The sequence below is a fragment of the Dermacentor variabilis genome, chromosome 1 (genome assembly GCF_050947875.1).
Source record: "Dermacentor variabilis isolate Ectoservices chromosome 1, ASM5094787v1, whole genome shotgun sequence".
Taxonomy (NCBI): Eukaryota; Metazoa; Arthropoda; class Arachnida; order Ixodida; family Ixodidae; genus Dermacentor; species Dermacentor variabilis.
Window position 1 is genome coordinate 82,025,361 of NC_134568.1, and position 24,088 is coordinate 82,049,448.

Sequence of the window (24,088 nt, forward strand, 5' to 3'; positions counted from 1 at the left end):
TCAATTTATTGCATACAAAAAAAACAAAACATGCAAACCAAATTTTAAGTCCTTTGACGACTTCAGAAAACAGTCAAATGATGCTTGTGATCAAAGGAACAAATATTTAATAGCAGTAGAACAAGGTAAAAACAATGTGCGCTTGCACACACACAACACACACACACACACATACAATAAAACTTAGTTCCTAAGAGTTGACTGCAACACTGCCTTAAAAAATAAATAAACGAACCTGGCACACCAGTGCCTTGGTTGTGCACACATCACGCACCCCCACACTCACTGAATCCTTCAGTCCCGTTTCTTGCCTGATTTCTGACTAGACGGGGGTCTTCCCGGGTAGCCTCAGGAACTTAAGCCCTAGACGATCATCCTTGTCACAACAACTCTGGCCACTCCACCGTATGCAGTCCGCTGGCTGCAATGTGCTGGTGTTCTTCAGTGTCCCATTCTGGCCACCCTTACTCTCAGCACCTCTCTGGAACTTGGAAGTGCCTGTTCCTATGCCCTTTGCTGCTGCAACCACTGGTGTACGTGCTCCAGCTGTTTTCGGCACTGGTGGTGTGTTTCTTGGTGCATCCTTGCTACTAAACAGAACTCCAGCGTTGCTTTCTGGAATGCAAGACTCCTTTGCTCTGCTGCCTGTTTCTGTCTTCGATGAAGGGTAGCATGGCAGTGAAGTCTTGCGTCGGGGTCCCTTGTGCCTTTTCTGCTTGTTCACTTTCTTGGCCTGAAATGACAAAGGTGCATTCCTGTTTACTACAATTTGTTCAGCTAAGAGCCATGCATGCTATTCCTTTGTATTACCAACAGCTACGTGCTATCAGAATTAAAAAAACAACTTAAGGTTGAGATGATGTCGCCATACAGCAAATAAGGTTACCACACAAAGTTGGAATGTTTGGCTTGCATAACGTAACACTTATTTTGAGAGTTACACCCACTGTTACAAGGTGAACTAAAATGAATGAAATCTATAAATAGTGCAATAAGTTTCGAAGCTCAGCCTATTGATGCACAATTTTTTCTTAACTGGTATGCAGACTAATTGCCCTCTTGTATTAATGTGTACCATCAGCAGAGATTAAAATGTGAGCAGGAAATAATTTAAATACCTTTTATACGTAATTACTTAATCATATGATGTGCAACATTACATAGCTCACTTTTAAAAAATTTAGCATAGGACCAGATGTATGTGTTGGAAGCCTCCGACCTACAAAGAAGAACGTTTTCTTGTTGAATTATTCTTGTTTGTGTTTGAATTTTTTACAAGATAAATGACACTACAATGGTTGCGTTCAACTGGGCTGTAAAGGTGTGCTTTGTTTGGTGTAAGTTCGGTCTTATCGTTAAAGGGGCCCTGAACCACTTTTTATCGAAGTCGAAAAATGCATTCGAAGTTAAAATAGACTATTCCAGAAATACCTTGATGCAAAAAGTACCTCAATGCATTCAGCAGAAGCAGTTATTGGCATTCAAAGGTCTTCTACGATTCTCTTCACGGTGCTTCCGCTCCTTCAATGCCTTGGACTGCGAAAGTTACGGCAGAGGGGGACGTGCCCACAACGTTCTGCCTACTGAGCGTTACCATGGCGAACAGTTCAAATTTGATTTTCTCGCCCATGACGCACCAAATGCAGTTGTCCTCAGCGAGCTGATTCGTTGCGGCACCTCACGGCGGCCATAGTATCTACGCTAAATAGCAGACCACAGCTACATGCAACTGTAGTGCATATGCACAGCATCTGCTTAGTGCACGACAGGGCTTGAGTGCGCGCTCGAGTTCATGGGCTCCTGTCTGGCCATGTTATGTTGTGCAGGAAGGCTTTGTACTGCACTAGCTTGTGCAATTTGAAGCTCTGTCAATAGCTCAATATGAAGTGAAGACTGCCAAGGCGTCTAGCCAGGAGTGGCCAGGAGTGAGCGTGTGCTGGCAAGCATGTGTGGTTCGAGGCTAGTTGAGTGATCAAAGCTAATCGAAATTAGCGAGACTCCACTGCTGTGACCCCAATAAGTAGTCTGGTCAAAGTTTAGTTCCTATGTGGGCGGCTGCAGCTGAGCGTAAGTAGACAATAGTCTGCTTCTTCCGGAAGTACGAAACTCTTATCGAAATTCAAAAGCAGAATTCGGTGCGCAGTACATTATAAAAGAAAATAGTCTCCATAATGTGCCCCTAATTGATTTAACATTTTAATTATTGGCTTTCAAGCCTATGTTGCATGATAGTATTGCTGGGGGGTGCTCCAGGAGGCTAGGGAAATTCGCACAATTTTAGAAGCACTAGCCATATAGAGATTTGTTGCCAATTCACCTTTCTCTACTTGGGTCTCGAAACTGGCTGTACAAAAAGCACCAGATGCATTGTGGTATGCTTGAACCTGCCCACGATGCAAAGCAGCTCAGTGTGATGGTCTACTGCTGCGGCATCCACTTCATTGTTGCATGCTCATACTGAGCAATGGTCTACCATCAAGAGATACGCTTTGCAATACATGCCTACTGGCAGTGAACCCAGACAAGTTAAGGAGACCGAATGAGGCATGAAGCGTTATGTGGGCAGCACTTCCATCGCTCTTTGTGGCCCCAGTTTCAGAGTAGAGAAAGGTGAAATATTGTTGCAAGAAGTGACAATACTATATCAACAAAAATCTAGAAGGATGGCTTTTCATAATCCTGTAAATCGACTTGGCTTCCTATGGCAACCCCCTGCAATGCTGCCATTGCAAAATGGTCTTGACAGTCGGGAGTTAAATAGCCTAACTGAGGAGAGTAATTGAAATGTCATTAAAATTACTTCACTTTAGGTCAAATTAGCAGACTGCAACAGATACTAGCCCATCTATTGCCCGCTGAACTGAGGGCACGGATATAAAGAATAATCCTGTTAGTATTAAAGTCCACTTAAAAATTTCCTTCCACTAGAAATGATCACTTGGTATAAGAAGCATGACAGGTCTTTATAACATGCAAGAAGGCAGGATACACACACATGGGAATGGTGCAATGTTTTAATTAAGATGAATACACTTTCATGTATGTGGAGAAAATGTAATTCCTCATAAGTGGAGCCTATTGTTCTTAGGTGAAAGCAGATTTCACTATAGCACTACACCTCAAGACTGTTTTATATTATTTCCCCATTTGAATCCACTTTCTCCGTAAAAAAAAATTCTCAGCTGGATCCTCAAATAGAGATGTGCTTCGGCCACTGCCAGTATTGCTGACATCGCTGCAGCCACACCACATATAAAGCTTCGTTAACAAGGTTAAGCTGTGGGGAAATTAGTGACAAGCTACCAATAATCACTAAATAATGCCAGGCCAGGTCTGCCTTGTAACTGCTACAGAGGAGTGCTATAAGTAAATATCAGTTTACAGAGCTTTTCCCAAACATGAAATGTCGTCAGATGTCTGCTAAGGAGAAAAACTTCACATGTAAAAATTAGGAGCTCAAACTGAATTCACGAGGTGTCATATCGCAAAGTGGGCTATGAGGAAAGCTATAGTGGAGAGCTGTGGGTTAGTTTTGGTGACTCTCGGGTCACACAAATGCTTTTGCTTTGTCCCCTATTAGAATGTGGCAGCTAGAAATTGAACCCATGACCTTGCGCTCACCAGGTGAATGGTCTAGAGCAATTGGTAGCTATTCCCCATTCATTTCTGAAGAGTCTTTTCAGTCACTTGTTCAAGAATTGCATAAATAATTTGAAGTCCTGCCAGCTGTGGCGTCAGTATAAGTTTTAATGTATTCAAGGGGAGCCTCGAGACTATGCACACTGACCTGAATTCTTATGTTTGCATAGTATGGCATTACACATTCGCAAATGTAGCTCTACAATTGTTCATTTGGCAATAAGCAAAAACTTCAACAAAGAAACTCATTCGTCAGGAAACAACTTTCTCGAGCAACCTGTACAATTTGTTAAATTGTGCTCTCTAACGGTCCACGTAAGAAATAACAGCCCTTTCTGCCCGATTCTGAAGTCAAGAGCGCCAAGGTATTATTGGTCCCATATTACTGAAAAATACACAGCCTGAATATGCGTGTGCATATTGTTTCACTATTCTGACAGAGAAACAACACCCTCAGTCCATAAAGAAAATTTTATTAGATATCACAGTCTTTTTCAAGCAGAAAAAATATTATATATGGCAGTTGTAAAAAGGAACTTGACTAAGAGATCTTTTTGAGACAGTGAGCAGCTGTTGGATGTATGTGTGTTTCTGGCTTGTCTCACGTATAGTACTTTCGCTTTTTGCCCTTATGTTTCTTTGCCTGAAAAGAGCGCCAGGAAAGCAGAAGGCAGGTGAGGCTCAAGCAGGTATGGAAAGCAAGGCAAGGCAAGACATGGGAACTGCAGTAGTTACCTTTTCCTTTGGAGCTGGTGGGGCTTCCACAACAATGGGCATTGTAGGCTCCACAATGACAAAGCTGTTGTCTGTGAAAAGCAATAGAGAGAAAGAAAAATAAAGTATGTTTGGTAAGCAATAGTAGTTGGCTAAGTGCCATGAAAACATCATGAAGCTGTTCATGGTGGACCAATACAAAAGTGACAGGTTATTAGTTTGGCTGAACTGCTGATAGGGTTGACCATTTGCCTTCACTCCTCAGTATCACCCGCCGTGGTGGCATAGTGGCTATGGCGTTGCACTATTAAGCCCGAGGGTGCGGGATCGAATCATGGCCATGGCGACTGCATTTCAACGGAGATGAAATGCAAAAATGCCCATGCATCATGCATTGGTTGCACATTAAAGAACCCCAGGTGGTCAAAATTAACCCGGAGATCCCCCTACGGTATGCCTCATAATCACATCTTGGTTTTGGCACGTAAAACCCTAGATGCCTCTTTTTTTCTGTTTTTTTTTTCTTTTTGCCAGGCATTTCATTCTTGGGCATGACAGCAAAGGTAGTACTGCTCTTAATGGAAACTACCAAAGTATTCTACTTCACTTTGTGAACACAACTGCAAATGTCTACTGTGCCCTTAAAGCAAATAAACTGCAACACAGCCCTCATAGATGAACACTTGTCTGCTCTGAACAGCCTATAAACTGGTTCATGGGTCACATAACAAAAACAATATTTTCACTGTATTCTGGAAAGTCTGCATACTGTGAGCATATGGGTGCACATCAAATCCTGTGTGACTTCCAGGTTTGTGCATGTGCTCAACTATAGCAACAAGCAAGTGTCAGAATGGTATAGAAAACATGAATTGCAAGTAGTGACAAAGTTTGTAAATTAAAAAAAAAAGACACATGCATTCACTACTAAATAAAGGCTACTTCGGTGAATTCAACTTTGATAATATCTGTTCAAGTTATTCTGTTCAACTGGTTCAAGTTATTTGATGTTCGAATTACTGTATTCAAAAACTGCATTAAAATTAACCTTTGTAGAAATGTTCCATTACTATGATAAAATACCCACATACACAAAAAAAACCCTGTTGACATTAATCTGCATGTGTGAAGACACAATGCCATTCGGACTTCATGAGGTTGATTAGGCACAACTAATTGTGGCTCAAAAACATAAGTCCTGTCATTTAGAAACTTTGCTGTAAATTGGAAGCACAACTTGGGGCATGGTGCAGAAAATACCTGCACAATTTTCATCATTCAGTAGTTCCCACGTTTACACTAGCACCAGTGTTCAAATGTTTTATATGCTCACACTCTCTGTAAAAGGGCAGCAGCAACAGAGGCGCAAGGCTTCCAATCGACGCATTCAGACAGTGGTATAAAACCAAATGTCGTAAAGCATCTACAGCAGACTTCATTTATAAGAAGTATAACTGGCCTTTAGAAACTTGCTAGCTAATCAGCAGTTCAGCAAAATAGAATTGCCGAACACATGAAGTCGTCTAGAGTAAATAAGCATCATTTAGTACACCTACAATAAAGAAAGCTTAATTAAGGAACTAGTAAATAAACTTTCATTAGGCATTATAGGGAAAAACACTGCAAACTTGTCCTGACCTTGCAGGATAATTTATTTCCAGCAAAGCTATTGGTGTAACTAGCCTGTTAGTATGACACCCCAAACCCCCTTGAGCATGAATTCAATTGAGAGAGACCCTAGGTGTGCGTACATGCTTTTCTGAATGCTGGTCTCGCTCTCTGCACTAAGCCCAGTGCTATGGCTCTTCCGGTGATAGTGGTTATCTAATTATCCCTTCGAATGCCAGGTGTAATTCTCCTACTGACAACCCTCTTGCAATTAATGCTGTGATATAAGCCTTTCTGTATGCTCATAGAAACATTTAACATATTTCAATGTCGAGAGGGCTTTATTTATTTATATATTTATTACCCTCAGGGCCTGGGTAGAAGGACAGATGGGACTGGGCAGAAAGAAAACTAAAGCAGACAATGTGAAAAAATGTAGGTACACTCGCCCACAAAATATTGCGGGGTGTGCGAGCATGTGGCAAAGTGGCCCTCCGTGCCTTCTAGCAGCGCACCCCTGTTGTCGAGACCAATGCCTGCGCGACGCGCGTACCCTCCGGGACTGCAAGCATGCGTATTTCCATGCTTCCTCCTTGCACGCCGGCAATAACCGAGTCCAGCTGCAAGGTGCCCCTCTTGCGATTGGCACTGTGGCAGCTTCGACAGGCAAAACTTGGTGTATATAACGGAAATCATGAGTTCATTTTCGTCTTGCCTGCCTCCTTCTATAGAGCGAGTTTTCTGCCATGTTCTTCTGCAGGAGAGCGCCTCGTTCACAATAAGAAAGGAACAACGAAGACTGGCCATGAAAAGGTGCAGCGGAGAAAAAAAAAACAAATGACTTGTTGCATTCGCCACCGGGCACTATGCGTCTGCGCTCGTGACTCGACAAAAAGTGGGCGCAGCAGTGCGCGCAAGCTCATGCTTCACATAATTTTGCTCGTAAAAGCCACCACAGCGCCAATCACAAGAGGGGCACCTTGCGGCTGAACTCGGTTATCGTCGGCGCAGAAACATGTACGCTTGCAGTCCCAGAGGGATACGCATGCGCACAGGTGTCGGTTTCGACAACAGGGGTGCGCCGCTAGAAGGCGCGGAAGGCCATTTTGCTACGCACTCGCGCACCCTGCAATATTTTGTGGGCGAGTGTACATAAATGCTTGTTCCTATGTACCATATTTACTCACATAATGATCGCACTTTTTCGTCAAAAATATTGGTGCAAATTCAGGGGTGCTATCATTACGCGGATTAAATTTCCAGCGAAAAGAAAAACAAATTTTTTTCATCCCGCGTTTGCTGCGGGATGACAACAGGTCAACAAACAGGCGGCTGCCTTGTAACAGTACGGGACACCAAAACAAAAATGGCGGCCGGCGGGGCAAGCTAAATACGCCAAACTAGATTTTTTTTTTTTCTGCTCTACGAGTACATTACGGGCATTGAAACAGTTTCTTCCATATCAGTAATGAATAATACTGTTAATATCGGCAAGTTTGCGGCAGTAACGTAGCCATGTCCACTTTGAGGGGACAGAAACGGAAATGGGCACGCTTAGCTGCCAGTGACATAGAAACACATGGTGGGCATGCTGTGGAAACTCCAGCATTTGTCTTCATTACTATCCTAATACGGCACGTTTCCGCTAAGGGTGGGCGAATATCTTAGCTTTGTTACAAGTGTCGGCATATGAATAAGGTACACTTCTAATGTATCAATGTAAGCATGGCTACTATCGTTGCCGCTCGCGATTTGTTGCGTGCCCACGAGTGCAGAAGAGAAGAATCGAAAGGCGCCTTTTTTGTTGTTGTTGTTGACCACAACCATTCTAACGCTTACAAGTAATAAAGCCAAGGCAAGTTTGCTTGTAGCTTTTTTTTTTTTTTCCATAGAAATGCAGAAAGTGATGAAATGGGGGCATCTGCTTAAGAATGTTTGGTGCAGACCGCTTGGTATGTCTTGAAGAGTCGTTTGCGTAGCATTCGACAGCATTTGACAGATTGTAAGCGCAATCATCATTAACTAGACTTGGCACACGACATATCGCTGCGGCAAGTTCGGGGTGTGATCATTACACGGGAAAGAAAAAAAGATTGAATTTCGACAACAAAATTCAGGGGTGCGATCATTACACGAGTGCGATCATTATGCAAGTAAATACGGTATACAGTGTTTGCTAAAAAACAAAAAATAAAATTGTTAGTAAATATCAAACACAGAACTGTCAGTGTTCATACAATACCAATCAAAACTTTGCGAAAATTATTGATGTCAGTAATAGATATAATTTCATTGGGAAAGTCGTTCCATTCTTTAGAAGTGCAGGGAATGAATAAACAGGCTGTTTGGTATAAGGAGGTGCCTACTTTTCGGAGATGATTCATGCGACGCAATATATAAATGGGACTATGGAAGAAGTTATTGTGCAAGGCGGAATGATAATATAACTTGTAGAATCGAGTGATCCGGCAAATCTTTCGCCATGAAGTCAACAATGGAAGATTCAAATTAGTTTTCATTGCTGTAAGCTTGGTCCTCGGTTAAAGTTAAAGAAAATTAAGTGAACACAGTCATTCTGAACACGTTTTAAGGAAGTAATCAAGTAGTCTTGGCTAGAATCCCACACTGCTGTTGAGTATACTAGTTTAGGATGAATTAATGTTTTATAAAGAACTAATTTCAAAGAAGATGGAGTGCAAGAAAATTTACATTGCAGGTAACCTAACATTTTGTTAGTGTTATTGATTATGTAATCTATATGAAGTCTTCAAGTTAGATTAGGTGTGATGTGGATGCCTAAGTACTTATAAGAATTGACACATTCAAGTGCAATGTCATTTAGATAGTATACTGGAAAAGGAGTAGAAGTAAGGGTGACACGCATATACTTGCATTTGTTAAAGTTCAGTTCCATTAGCCACTGGTTGCACCAATGAGCTCTAGCCGTAAGGTCGTGCTATAGCATGTTAACATCATTATCGTTTTTAACCTCATGAAGAATAACACAGTCATCAGCGAATAAATGTATGTTAAACAACACATAAGAAAGAAGATCATTGATATCAGTTAGGAATAGTAGTGGTCCAAGAACGGAACCTTGTGGTATACCAGAACGTACATTAACAAATTGTTAACAATTAATGAGAAAACATTCTATCCATTTCAATAAGTTACTGCCAATAATTAGGTGGCCTAATTTTAGTAGAAGCAAATCATGGCAAACTTTATCGAATGCTTTTGAAAAGTCTAAAAAGATGCAATCAGTGACTGATGACCTGTTAAGTATATGATGCAAGTTATCTGTGAAAGTAGTTAGTTGAGTTTCGCATGAATATGGTTTGCAGAAACCATGTTGTACAGACAAGAAAAATGAATTGCTCTCGAGAAAGCTGATTAGAGTGATGAAAATTATATGCTCATGTAGTAGTGATAAATATGGGTGACAATTAGCACAAGAATTCATGCTCCCAGATTTATGAAGTGGAACGATCTTTCCAATTTTCCATTGCTTAGAAAGTGTGCCTGTGTCCAATGACTGTTGGAAAATATAAGCTAAAATAACAGAGCTACAAACTATATGTGGACAAAGTTTCATCTCAAGATATCTGCACACTCTTTTACAGCAGAAATTTCTAACTCATTTTGTTACTCAGAAATGTTTGCAACTCCTGCAGTACTACGTTAATTTATTGAGACGTCCCCATTTGCCCTACAGTTGAAATTGCACCAGCACATTCTCCCAAGTACACACTGTAAATACTTCAAAATTTCTACCCAATGCACTGAGTATAGTTCTTTCACAAAGACATTTTAGTTTCCCAGCAAACTGCAGGATCCATACCAATTACAAATTTAATCATTTTTTATGGCTTCTTTCACACTACAACTTTAAATTCCACCAGCCTGCACAATGTATTTTTACAAATACTTGTTTTATTTGTAGAAAGTTTCAGCCTAAAACATATTGTTTTCTCAAAGTGCTTCTCTGAACTGACCCAGGTAAGAGATAAAACAAGCTGATTATTTCCCATCATTGGGGCACAAACATTTTAAAATGTTGCACTTACAAAGTTAGTTTTTTGTGGCACCTTCATTCAGTCACAACTCAAACTTTTCCAGCATGTTTTTCATATTACATACTTTACTACTGTAAAGTTTCAATCAGAACTGTAAACAACTTAACACATACACTATCAGGTGTGAATATTTTCTACAGATATGTCTTCAACATGACTGGGCCGCTGTTATTTTCAGATATATGAAAAATGAATGTTTTTTTCAATATGTCTGCAGTATCTGAGGAGAATCCATGGAGATCAGCAGGGGTAAATGCTGCCTATGGATCCTCTGTGGGATAGCATCATGTTCTACGAGCATGCATGTCTGGCAGAGCCTGACGAAACTAAATAATTCTAATACTGTACATTCTTGAGGTGAATCACTGAACCCTTGGAATCCACATAAGTACCGCCACCATTAAGCATATGCACATCCTCACAGTCTTTAACCTCAAGCCAACTGTGACACAGAGGTGTACAGCACCAAACAACATTAAAGCGAATCAGCGAGCTGAATAACATCTCTTGATAGAATGAGGCATGACAATCAATACTGGTGCAGACATAGCTTTTAAATATGTATGAAATGGTAGGACATTCTCTGGTGCCACATCTTAGCACTACTTTTATCAGATCCTTTGAGTGTTTCCAGTGAAATCAGAGAGCACAACTTCTCGCTGCTTGCTTAGGCTATAAGGAAATTCAGTTTTCTCACAGCTTCCATGTTCTAAAAGCTTCTGTGCTTTCTTGAGAAGCCACATCTTTATGAGTAAGTTGCAAAATACACAATACTATTCTGAAAAGGGAGACTGTTTCTTTTCTTTGTTTCTACAGTTGGCCTGGCAGTGGGGTGGCACTGGTTTCCTAGCAAACAACCAAGAGGAACCAAAAATATTACAGAATGCAGTAATCAACTCATTTTAGCTGTTACTTTACAATAAAAGTGCACACTGTAGGCTTGCATTAACCCCCCCCCCCCCCCCCCCAAGAACACAATATGAAAAAGTCTATCACATGACAGTGACGGCGTATTATGTTCAATATACTGTGAATGCTTAAACTTTCTGTTCAAGGCTGCATAAACATAAAAAAAAACAATATTTTCATACTGCCATCTTACAGTCTTCTTAATTATAGCGAATGTCTGCAGATTTGTTACAGCAGCAAATTACAATGAATATTGCAGCAAATCTGTTAATACAGCAACATTTTGCATAAATTAGTCTGATATAGAGATTTAGTTGTATGACATTGAAGTGAATTTTTCTTTAAGCAGGCTTACAAATGAAGCGCACTTCTGCAACTCAACAATAATTACTCAAAACCTGCTAAGTTCCCTGCCCTTAAATTTATACACACATACAGCATTTTAGGTAGGTCTTGCTATTAAAAAGCTATGTGAGATAGGCATACTCCTGTGTTCAATTTAGCATTGCCTAACGGAATCTCAACTGGTTGTTTCAGAGTGGTTTAGGAGCACAAAATGTTGTGTAGCATAGTGTTCAATCTGTATTTTGAAGATAAGCAAGCCCTAACAGTAACAACCAGCTTGACTGTACATACTGGAACCAGTTCAATCTCATGGTAAAGCTTAGCTGTCCCCTAGAGGGCTTCTTTAACGCTGCCAGAGTGTTCCAAGTGATTAGCCAAAAATATTTTGAGATATGTAATTTTACGTCTAGTCTGGTGGAGAACTATCAATATTGAACGTCTCAAAAACTAACCATGTCAATTAAGAAGTTTACAATATTTCCACTCTGATTTTTGTACTGTTTATAGAATGTGGGCAGGAAACGTCTCTTTCTCTCCTTATGTATGCAGAACATAAACCTCGATCCAAGACCTGCCCAATCATATTCACATCCAGTTCTGCCTCTCTGAAATAATGAAAGAGAAGCTGCTTACAGAAATAGTGCAGCATGCATGCTTGCACTTATGCTTTGGAGCAGTATGCCAATTGCTGTTTCACAACACTGACATGTCAAGGTCTACATCAAAAAGTTATACTGGGCTGTGATAGGTGTCATAAGGCTGGTGCTCCCACCCACAATGGAATTCGTGTTCACAAATCGTGCTGCACCAGCCAATGCTTTCCCCACAGTGGTTTGCAATATAAAAAAACACAACAGTTATGTTGCATTAGATGAGCTGGTCATAATACATCGTTGTCTTTTTGCTAGTTTGATGGGCAGAGATCATAGGCTAACAACAGACTCAAGACTAAAAAAGATCAGCATGACATGCCCTTACCCTGAAAAATTAGCAGCTCCTAATGAGCAGCCATTTAAAAGAAGAAATAAGCACAATTAGAGTAAAGCACGTGATATGAGCACATGCTTTGCATGTGCCCTGGTGAATGCAGCTCATGCAGTACCAGCATACTGGCAGCAGAAGCAAACTCCCCACAGCATCTCTACATAACCAAGAAATTTTCTTCACAGAAAACAAACAGCTATTGCATCAATTTCAGTTTGAAGCTGCTACTTTTCCAACAGTCTACAATGAAAAAAAAAGTAGACCAGATAGTGGCCTGATTTTTGTGGTCTTACTAAGAGTGATAGTTACCAAAGGCACTTATAATATAGAATATTTTTGTTTTGTTTTACTATTAAAAGCTGAAGCTTTCCTTTTCCTTTGTTTTCAAAGCAAATTCAGCAATGAGGTTATTAATTAATACACAATTTGACAGCATTTGGCCAAATGACAGTGCTAATGAAAGCCCTGCATAAATGACTGAAACCACTCTATTGTTCCTGCTTGAATTCCTTGGAAACCTAGCACTTTATTCTCGACGTTAATGTTTCGTTAGTTGCTGTATCTAGAAATGATCAAAACCTGTTATGAATTAGTGAAATACAATAGAACCTCAATGTAACACTTGCCAAATCTTTTTCACTGTTCAATCCTGCTTCTTTGAAAGACCTTTTTCCTCATCATATTTCTTATTTCTTATTGCAGTTTTGATCTAAAGGGAGACATGCCTCCAAGCTCCTCTAATGGTCTGTTACTAATAAACCTATGATGAAACTTAATTTAACAAGCATATGTTTTTATATTGTAAGTGGTCTTCACAATTAAGCCTTTTCCTTGTGTGGCATACAACAACAAAATATATTGTCTGACAATAATGCTTCACAACTGCAGAGTGTACAAAAAAGTAGAACTTAAGTTGCAGAGGCAAACATTTGTGGTAGTTCAACAGAGTGTGAGTGAGAAGAATGAGGGGATCTTAGGGCTCGATTTTTTTTGTTCGTTGCAACCATATGAAGAAAACAGACAAAAAAGCCAGAGGAAGCATAGGGGAAATTAATTATCTTTAATTTAAATGTACAAATAATAAGGAAAAGGGAAATAAAAGTGGATGAAAAGACAACTTGCTGAAGGTGCGAGCTGAACCCATATCATCTGCGTTACACATGTGGTGCTTTGCCAATTAAGTTACTGTGGTCGGCATCCTTGCATTCACTTTTTTCGGTGTTCATGCATGTGTACAGGATTAGCCTTGCAAGTGTTAGCTAGGGCTGCTCATGGCCATGGCAGTGAATGTGAAAATTTTTTTTACCACAAAAGCTTTTAACAAAGAGGCTTGAAAACTTGGAGCCGCACATTGAGTGACGGAACAAAAAACTTTAGGCATAACATTAAAGAGACAGGAAGACAGTGGTATGGATTAGAGAGCAAACGGGGATAGCCGATATTTTAGTAGACATTGAGAGAAAAAATTGGAGCTGGGCAGGTCATCTAATGCGTCGGGCAGACAACCGATGGCCTATTAGAGTTACAGAATGGGTGCCAAGGTAAGATAAGTGCAGTTGAGGATGCCATAAAATTGGGTGGTGTGATGAAATAAGGAAATTTGCATGCATAACTTGGAATCAACTAGCACAAGACAGCGGTAATTGGAGACCACTGGAAGAGGCCATTGTCCTGAAGTCAACATAAAGATAGGCTTAGGATGATAATGTTGACAGCCATACACATGATGCCTGCAGTTAAAAGAATGTCCCATATATGCTGCCACCGCCATGAGCAGTGCTAATCATGTACACATGCATGAAAAAAAAAAAAAGTGGATCAGAGGATGGCTGCCGCAGTAGCTTAATTCGCAAAGAATCGCACACATATGAAAAGATGCGAGTTTGGTTCTCACCCACAGCAAGTTGTCCTTTTGTCCCCTATTACTTCTTTCATTTCAATGATTAATTTCCCCCATGCTTTCTCTGGCTTCATTGTCCATTTTTTTCACGTGGCTGAACAGAGTATAGTCCTCCTCCATTACGTGCACCTTCACTTCTCCAGAAGTTCTTTCTGAAGTCACTCACTGAGACATTATGTTGTGCTGTCATGGCTTCCATGGCATCCTCCAAATGTTAATGAAACAACCTTTTGAGGCCACATTCATAGTGAAGAACAAAAAGAATGCGGAAACAATGCAGTTCCCAAAATAGGGTAAGTGGCTGATGCTAACGACCTCAGGCATGGCTAGGAACTCCGTCACTAACAAACAGCCTGGTGGGCCAGTGTTTTGTCATTGGGACAGTGGGAAAGGATGAGCTTTCAATAAGCATTGCATGGCTTTTTATTTCTTTTGATGGCATCTTCATTAACAATTAGCTGGTTTCTGTCATGGTTTGTGCATAATAAAACACCTAGACAGTGGTTTGACATTATGAACACACCAGATTGCTAAGTTTTGCAATGCTGTCTTCACAGCAACTGAGTGATGGTCATGTGCTTCTTGAATCATCCCTATTAATCATAAGAAGCCAACAAACGTTGACACCAAGGACAACATAGGGGAAATTACTTGTACTTAATGAATGAACCAAAGAAATTACAAATTAATGGAAATCAAAGTGGATGAAAAAACAACTTTCCGCAGGTGGGGAACGATCCCACGTCTTCGCATTATGCGTGCAATGCTCTACCAATCGAACTACCACGGCGCCGTTTTTCTGTCCACTTTCTTGGGTATTTACGTTTCCTACTAGAACCCTGGGAGTGTTAGCCAGCGCCACCACTCACAAACCTTGGCGGTGGATGTGGAACATCCTTTCTGCAGCAGGCGTCACGAGTACGTGATCGTTTTTGGGTGAAGGCAACTGGTCAATAAACCCACACATGCTACCTGAAAGCATCAATGTTGCCGGATTTGAGACCCTCGTTATGTGATAAATGAGAAGAAAGGGGGTTAACCGAGGGACCCCATTTTTAATAATCATATCATAAGAAGCCAACAAACAACATTGATGCCTTCAGGTAGCATGTGTGGGTTTATTGAGCAGTTGACTTCATCCAAAAAAATACACGTACTCGTGATGCCTGCAGCAGAAAGGATGTTCACCCGCCGCCAAGGTTTGTGAGTGGTGGTGCTGGCTAACACTCCCAGGGTTCTAGTAGAAAACATAAATACCCAAGAAAGTGGACGGGTAAACAGTGCCATGGTAGCTCAAATGGTAGAGCATCGCACGCGTAATGCGAAGATGTGGGATCGTTCCCCACCTGCGGCAAGTTGTTTTTTTCGTCCACTTTCATTTCCATTAATTTCTCATTTCTTTGGTTCATTTATTAAGTACAAGTAATTTCCACTATGTTTTCCTTGGTGTGAATGTTTGTTGGCTTCTTATATGATTAATAAAAATCGGGTCCCTCGGTTAACCCCCTTTCTTCTCGTTGAATCATCCCTAGTGTTTTCTTTTTCGTTGCAGGGTTCACAGTTAAGCATCCCATTAAAAACTGCAGAATAGTGCAGTGTCTCTGAGAACAAAATGAGTGAACTTCTATAAATTTTAGCATAACTTTGGTAAATGTGTAGGCCTCCAAAGCTGACCCCTTCTCTAACTCTGTGCAAAACATTACATTTACCCAGCGCTCCATCTGATAGACGGCGTGTGTGGCATCTTCAATTAAAAATATGCAGCATAGGACCGGCCTATTAGTGGATCTGTATACACCACGTGTAAGAGCATTGAAGGTTATAAGCATAATTTGGCACACAAAAAGTTTTTTACACTTCTAACAGCTGCAGCCCTACATGGCTATTGTCAGATTGTGTATTGCATATACATGATTTTTGACAGTAATGTTTTGAAAACAGCATTGATTAATTGCTTAATTTACTCTTTGAGGGTTGTAGGTTACAATAAATCAGTCAGGATTTGTATATAAAAAATGAAGCTTCCTTTCTAAAAAAATTTCACAATACTGCTTCTTTAAAATTCCTTTAGATGTAGCAGTGTTAACATATCTCATACATATTACAACCATCATTTATTTTTTTTCACCCTACCACAACATTTATCAAAATAAAGAGATAAAACAACTCTTTGTTACTTAGTGCTTATGCATACAACAGCCACAGCATCACACCCATCTGGAGATAAATCATCTTAGGAGGACAAAAATTTCAAAGGAATGATGGTACCAGTTCTACCATTCCAGCTTTTATCTTTTAATTGATGGATGGTTTTTGTTACTTTTTATTTTATTAAACTTGGAAAACCACAACCTCGTGAGCCCTTACCATTTTAACCACATAGATATACTTATTGACTAAAGGTCAATCTATAAATTACTATAATATATAGTAACACCAGTAACAATTACTATACTCTATAATATGTACTTTTACTTTTTCACTTCTCTATGAAACATACCACATTACTACTGAACATATCATGAATAAAGTGCCTGCAAAATCAGGTTAATCATACAAATATGCCTGCGTTTATGAATAGTGCTAAAGGGGGAGGGGAGGAAGGAAGCAATCACACTACAGCAGGCAACAGAAAAGGGTTATGATCACTCCTTTCCAATTGTTAGTCTCCTTTTCAAGCTACATTTTTCATTTTTCTATAACCAGCTGGCCTAAAATCTTACACAAGGCATAATTTTACTTATTTATCATAGCAAATATACTTGCTTCAGCGCAGCTAAACTTGAAAGTCTGGCACACAGGTGAGACTTAAAAGTTTCTGAATGGGCATGCTATAGGGCCTCGTTCCTGAATTATCACCTCTGGGAGACATCATTTTCACTGCACACCAGCGACCTTGAGTAGTGGAACAGTCATTACGAGAGATAGCTGTGGGGTGTGTACATCCTCAACAAATGTTGTTTTTACAACGGTGACATTGTTCATGCGTCAACAAGACATCATATCACAGCAAAATGCTCTTTGCTATTTGATGAGGCATCATACTGGGTATTATGTAGTGCAAAGATAAAGGTACTATTGAATGCGATCAGTCAAGAACACAGTGCATACACTTGCACTAAGCAAATTTTGTTCTGAAATAGCTTCATGTAGGGACACCCACTTGTGCCTAAGTCTTCATTACTAGGCCTCTGCTTCTTCTCTGCCACAGTGGCAAGTTCCTCAATGCGCTCCTCATGGCCGACAGATGCTGTGCGTCGCTTCAGTACCAGGCGGCCAGGGGTCAGGGGCCGGACTGCACTCTCCTGCTGCGCCAGCATGGCTGGTGAGGTACGTATGCGGCGCAGGCACAATGAGAACACCGTAGCCAAAATGATGGCCTCGATCAGGATCAGGCAAATGTGGCTCTCGAAGATCTGGGAAAATGTGCAGTCAAATGTTGAATCACAGATGGCTCCTTATCTGCTTCGAAAAAATTCACTGACAATTACGATACTCCCTAATCCAAATTTTGAGCACAGCTGTTTAAGTGTTTTGAAATCGCGATATATTGTGGCAAAGAATTTGTTCTCAATGACAGGGTCCTCTCAGTGGCGGTGCTGAGCCTCTGCACAGGCAGCTCGCTTAGCAGCAGCGGCAGACGAAGCATTTCCACCAGTTGTGTCGCCCACTGTTCAGAAAGAAAACATGAATAAGGGAACGCATGGCTCGCGTGGCGCACATTCTCTAGTGGTGGCAGCGCAGGCGAAGTAATGCAAGCACAGTGGGTCTGAAGCCGACGCCAGTGTTTTGTTTCCATGTATTGTATTGGTGGACGCACTCGTTGCATGCCTGGTCACTGCCGTGGAGCAGGTCTCGTGTGGCACTTCGCTCTCCTCCTCAGCCTTTCACCATACTCTTCCCCTCCGCTTTCCTAGCTCTTGCGGTCTTTCATCTGCCGCTGCATTCCGCATTCACTCTTTCATCCTTTGCTGGGCTCGTTTGCTCGGTTACGCCAAGGGATGCCAACGCACGCCGTTGCAGGAATGAGCTCTTAAGAGCTGCACTCTAAAAGCTTTTTGCGACTTTACGCTACACTACTTGCCAGTGCTGGGAAGAGGCAAGCCATATCATGCTACTTCTATCTACACAAATTGTTTGCTGAACTCTGAGCTTTTTGCAGTGATTCATAGCGAGGGAACCACTGCTTGCTCTTAGTCATGTTAGAGAGCAGACAATCATGTACCTGCTTGCTCAGTGTTTGGCGCTCTGCTAGCAGAGTATTTACTACTTGAGTCAGATTGTCCAGCTGTTGCTGAAGCTGCACCAAGGTCTCTTGCTGACGAAGGTCCTGTAACACAACATGCGAGAAAAGTTGAAGGAAAAATGCACACACAATTTGCTTTCATGCATCAAGATGGTTAGTGATACAAATGGATGAGCGATAACAGCTGAATAATATGGAATACACACTGTGAATGCATAGCAGCTCGCATGGCTATGCAGTATCTATTTAAATACTTTGAATTAGTTATTTTGGGCACAAGTGCACCAAAATGTATCTTCCCAAATTTTAGCCATGCCTTTCATGTTATGACCTACTCAGTAGGTGATGAACTGAGATTCTTTCATTCAACTGCTTTAAGGCTGCGATCATAAATCGCTCAATTTACAACAAATCTGTTTACTGGAAATTTATGTCAGTGACATCAAGTGGTTGTGCCAAGCACTTTTTATCAAGAACTAGAAGCTTGTGTAGCTTTTCATGTGCAAGGATGAACAAAAATTTCAAATTGACAAGGCTCCTTTGCTGCTGCTTTATCTATTAAGTCGCTAACCACTCTGTTTCAGCATATATCCACCAGAAGCCACTCAAGAATACATTGACCACATAGCTAATTATCTCTGGCACATTCTTTCTGCTAGAACATCAGAGCTATATCCTTCACTTCAAACATTACTTCAGCACCCTAGGGTTAAAAACCACCACGGTCCCATTTCTCTTGTATAACAGCTTAGCCAGAGGTGTTCTATAGATAAAGTACTGCCGATGTCCCTACGGGCACAATTATTTGACCACACCCTTCCAGCTAGATACGACAAGTTGTTTTCAGTCAAAAACTTCACTAAGTTATTCTTTTGGCAAGCTGGAGTTTGTAATCCATTAAAATAATTTTTTGAGCCTCAAGAGTACTTCTACAGTTTGCACAAAGATGAAATGTTTTGTCTTCTTTTGAAACTATTATTACAAGTAACACAAAAACTGGTACTAACAATCTGATTATCTGGGCATCTAACATTTTTCTCCAGTTCCTCCTCTCGCCAAATATACTCACACATCATGCTACATTATTTTCTTCAGTGTGGTATCGTGTCCTGAAGAAAAATGCCAATTTGATTGCAACAGTTGCGGATGGGCTAACATCACCATGGATACCTAAAAACACCCCTCTCTACCACCCTAAACATGGGTTAAATGATGACACTCTCCAAAGGTGTGCTGCACCATGAGACACCTGCAATGGAGTACCTTGACACAATAAGTTCGGGGGAGAAAGATGGTAAATCGTTTGGTTGTGTAACTATCACCAGCTGAGTAAACAGACAGCAGTGATACAAGTTCATAAAGTTAGATGATTAAGCAATAATGGCAGTGTCTAGAACAGCACTAATGTTAGCTGTAGGCTTTCAATAAAATCATTCCTTTTTTTACTTTCTTTGAATGTGTCTGCATGGCCACTCCTTAAATACTGTAGTATCCTAAGAACCGTACAATGGGCATTGTGTGTGTGCATTGCGCCTGCCCAAAAAGGTATGTCCAAAGGCTGTCCAAAAAGGACAAGGTCTGTCCAGAAAGTTTGTGCAGTGCATGAAAAAAAAAAAAGGTTGTCCAAAAATATTCATTCATAAATGTGGTCACCTTCCAGATATTCCCCATAAGACACTATAATAGACTGATTCCACCTCATCTTCCATTGCTGGAAGCACTCTTGGAAGTAGTCTTCTCTTCAGTGCTTCAGCAGTGATGTTGCTTCTTTTTTAATTGTTGTGACATCATCGAAATTCTGCCTCCACAGGACCACTTTGCATTTGGAAAACAACAACAAAAAAAAGTCGCAGGGTATAAATCCGGCACATATGGAAGGAGGGTGTTTAAGCACAGTGATGGAATTACGAGCCAAAATCTCATGCACTTTCAAAGTTGAATTCACAGGGGCATTGTCTTGGTGCGGAATCCAGTCCCTCTCGTGGATGAATTTGGACACAAAGCACATGCATTATTTCAGATGCTTCAAAACCTTCACATAGAACTCTGCAGTGACAGTTTGAGCTTCACCTATGAATTCACGGCGCAAAATTACATGGCAGTAAAGAAAACACAATTAACATGACTTTAGCTTTACGCTTGCCTTTTTTTAGCTTGGCTCATCTTTATTTTTTTCACTCCTTGCTCTGCAACTTCAGCTTGACATGATATGTAAATCCAGGATTCGTCACAACTCTCCTTGCGAGAAGATATTGCCTTTGCCCAAAGTGTTCCAATCAATACATAATTCTTTCATCAAAACGTTTCCCAAGGAGTGAGCAGTCTCAGTGCCATCTGGGCACAAACCTTTTTTTCCATCAAAATCATGTGAACAGACAACTTTCACAAGCCAAATGCTCCCGATATAGACCAAGTGCTTCTGATAATCCCTCAACAGTCACTGAATATGGGAGAATGCACATGATCAATGTCTGCACTATCTCAGTCTTCCCAAAAATGGTGAGCCAACATGAAGGCAGTTCTTTCATTTAGGGCCACTGAATGTGGGAGAATGCACATTATCGATGTCTGTACTATCTCAGTCTTCCCAAAAATGGTGAGCCAACATGAAGGCAGTTCTTTCATTTCCTTTCTGTATGTAGGCCCTCTTGCGACATCTAAATCTTTGCACTGTTCTTACCCAATTTCACAAGAAACTTGATACCAATCCTTTGTTACATATGTTGGTCAATCTACCGTACATTAAAACGAAGACCAATAATGGGTTGCACAAAAATGCATGCATAAAATTCTGGCTTATCTTGCACAGTAGTCCAGCTCACACTGGAGTCCTCTGGAGTGCATAAAGCAGCACTGCCACATCCTCTCCCACTCCTTTACTGACTCACTTCAGAAACTTTTGGAACAGACCTCATAGACACACCCATGCATGCACGTACATGCATACACATCAAGCTGAATGCGCACACATTCAGCTTTTGTTTACACATGCAGGCAACATATCTGACTGAAGTTGACCCTACCTGTGTACTAAGGCTACAATGCTTTTGGAGAGCAGCAGAACCTTAGCCTTCATCCTTAAAGCTTTGCAGCAACAGAACTGCCACAAAAGCACCACCACAGCACAGCAACAGCTCAGGCTACATGCCTAGTCACCTGTCTGGCAAAGTATGTGCATGTGCACACACAAGCTGCAGCAGTAATTACCAAGATAGTATAGACAATGGCAAAATGCAAAGTAAATCCAGAAAGGAAAGGCGAAGCTAATTATAATACAAAGGAAAAAACTGTGGCAAGCTTTTCTCCTTCTGGCGCATTACTGGTTTTAGACATCAGTGAGTAGTGGGGTACGGCTTAATAGATGAGGAAGAGGAGTTAGGAACGATGGAGTAGATCAAGTGAAGGGACGTACAAATAAAACCTGCGTGCTCTTAACTGTGCTTTGTGGTTTCACAGTTACTGGTGACCCAGACTACGAACGCAAACTTCAATGGAGCATACCCAGACTCCAGACAACCTCAACTCCGCTCCTACTACCTCTGCAACTGGTGAGGTATCGCCTATGGGTTTTACAGGAGCTACTGCTACCATTAAGCTGCCACTTCAATGGCTCGCCGATGCCACATTATGGTTCATACAGGCTGAGAACAAGTTCTGCAGTCATCGCGTCACGTTGGAGTTTCGCAAATATGAACTCCAGCTTGAAGTTTTGCCGCTACAGGCCATGGCTGAGATATGCCACATCCTCGTCCAGCCACATCAGGAAACGCCATACACAACAATCAAAGAAGCTCTTCTTTGCTGTCTCATCCTGCCTGTGCATCGGCATATTCAGCAGCTCCTGAACAACGAAGAGCTCAGTGACTGATATCCAACTCAGTTTCTCCGTTACCTGCAACACCTCATTGGTGACCAACTAGACTCCTTGGACATGGCCATATTACGTGAGTTGTTTCTACAACGTCTCGCAGCCAACAAAACGCACAGCCCTCGTCACAGCTAAGCATAAGCCCTCGTCGGAACTCGCCGACGATATGACAGACGTCGGTCTGGAAATCATCATGCTGCCTGTAGCTCGCCACTTTCTGAAGTGGATTCCTTTCGGGAAACAGTAAAAGAGCTCGCATCTGAAGTCACTGAAGGAATTGCGCAACACTCGCAACTTCAACAGTCAACCCTATCCAATTCATCAGCCTCTCACGCTACCTTCTATGCAATGGCTGTTCCAACAACCTGAGTACAGTTTTTCATCACAGGGCCTGTGCTACTACCACCGACATTTTCACACCCCAGCTTTTCGATTTGTGTCACCCTGTTCGTGGCACACAGGAAACGTTCAGGCTAGTTGTCAATAATGGCAGCGGGCGATCGTGGACATACGTCAAGCTGCCTTTTCCATATAACTGAATGAACCACAGGACTGTGTTTGTTGGTAGACACTGGTGTGGAGGCAGCATAATTCCTGCGTCCAAAGCTGAGCGGCGTCTCCGCATAAAATCAACGCCCCTACAAGCTATCAACTCTTCCGTCATCGCAACTTACGGACAGAAATGTTTTACCCTCGATCTCAGTTGTAAGAGAAGGTTGCCATGGCTATTTTGGATACCAGATGTCTACTATGCCATCTTAGGGGCTGATTTTTTTACCCATTTTTATCTGCTCGTAGACACGAGCCGCTGTCACCTGGTGGACAACATCACGGGTCTGTCAGTCAACGGTTTTCTGTAGCATGCTACTGCTCTCAATCCTACTTTTGCCAAACTGCCTACCTCACAGTGTGTAGCTCTACTTAATGAGTTTTTGGAGATTACTACATGGTCTCCAATGGATAAAACCCCTCAATACACTGTAACCTATTGTATTGTTACCCCATGCTCACCCATTCACTGCCGCCCCCACTGGCTAGATCCTGATAAACTTCAAGTTGTCCACAATGAATCTGAGCATATGTTGCAACTAAAAATAATTCATCCGTCCTCAAGCTCGTGGTTGCCAGCAGTATACGTGGTGCCTAAGAAGAACAATGACTGGTGGCCCTTTGGTGATTATCGCACAGTGAATGCGGTTCACTGTTCCTTACCGATACCCGCTAGCCAATATTCAGGATTGCACTGCGTTTTTAATCGGCACAACAATATATTCGAAAATCGATCTTGTGAAAGCATGAGGCAGCTGACGTTCCAAAACTGCTATAACTACCCCATTTGGCCTTTTTGAGTATTTACGCACACCTTTCAGTTTGCGCAACGAAGCTCAAACCTTTCAGCATTTTATAGACTAAGTCACCAGAAGCTTATCGTTCTGTTTTGCCTACACAGACGATCTTCTCGTCGCCAGCAGCGATGCTGAAACTTACAAAGCACATCTACGTCATCTTTTCACTCGACTTCGCGAGTCTAATCTCATCATCAATGTTGACAAATGTCAGTTTGGGTTTCCAGAGATCCATTTTCTCGGACATCACATCACCAATCATGTAATCACTCCACTGCCTGACAAGGTCCAGGCCATCATCGACTACCCGCCACTGAAGTCCACACGTGGCTTGCGACGTTTCCTCGGACTCATCAATTTTTATCCCCATTTCATCCCTGCATGCTCCAAGTTGATGCAGCCTCTTGAAGCACTCCTTTCCATTTTGAATGCTGAGTCTACCGCACTTTCTTG

The 24,088-nt window shown here is 41.5% G+C and overlaps 1 protein-coding gene across 4 annotated transcripts in view; it reads right to left on the reverse strand.

The window, feature by feature from the left end:
* Window positions 1-83: 83 nt before the first annotated feature.
* LOC142579984 (SUN domain-containing ossification factor) overlaps window positions 84-24,088 on the reverse strand; it is a 172,698-nt gene continuing 148,693 nt past the window's right edge. For 2 of the 4 annotated variants that reach the window (XM_075690698.1, XM_075690688.1), the window contains exons 14-17: window positions 18,401-18,505; window positions 17,339-17,591; window positions 4,375-4,445; window positions 84-733 (exon numbers count right to left, since the gene is read on the reverse strand). In XM_075690698.1, the coding sequence (XP_075546813.1) occupies window positions 323-733; window positions 4,375-4,445; window positions 17,339-17,591; window positions 18,401-18,505 (840 nt within the window). In that variant the 3' untranslated portion in view covers window positions 84-322. Of the gene's footprint in view, window positions 734-4,095; window positions 4,283-4,374; window positions 4,446-17,338; window positions 17,592-18,400; window positions 18,506-24,088 lie in introns of those variants that run through there. The other 2 variants (XM_075690713.1, XM_075690705.1) reach the window with 2 other exon arrangements.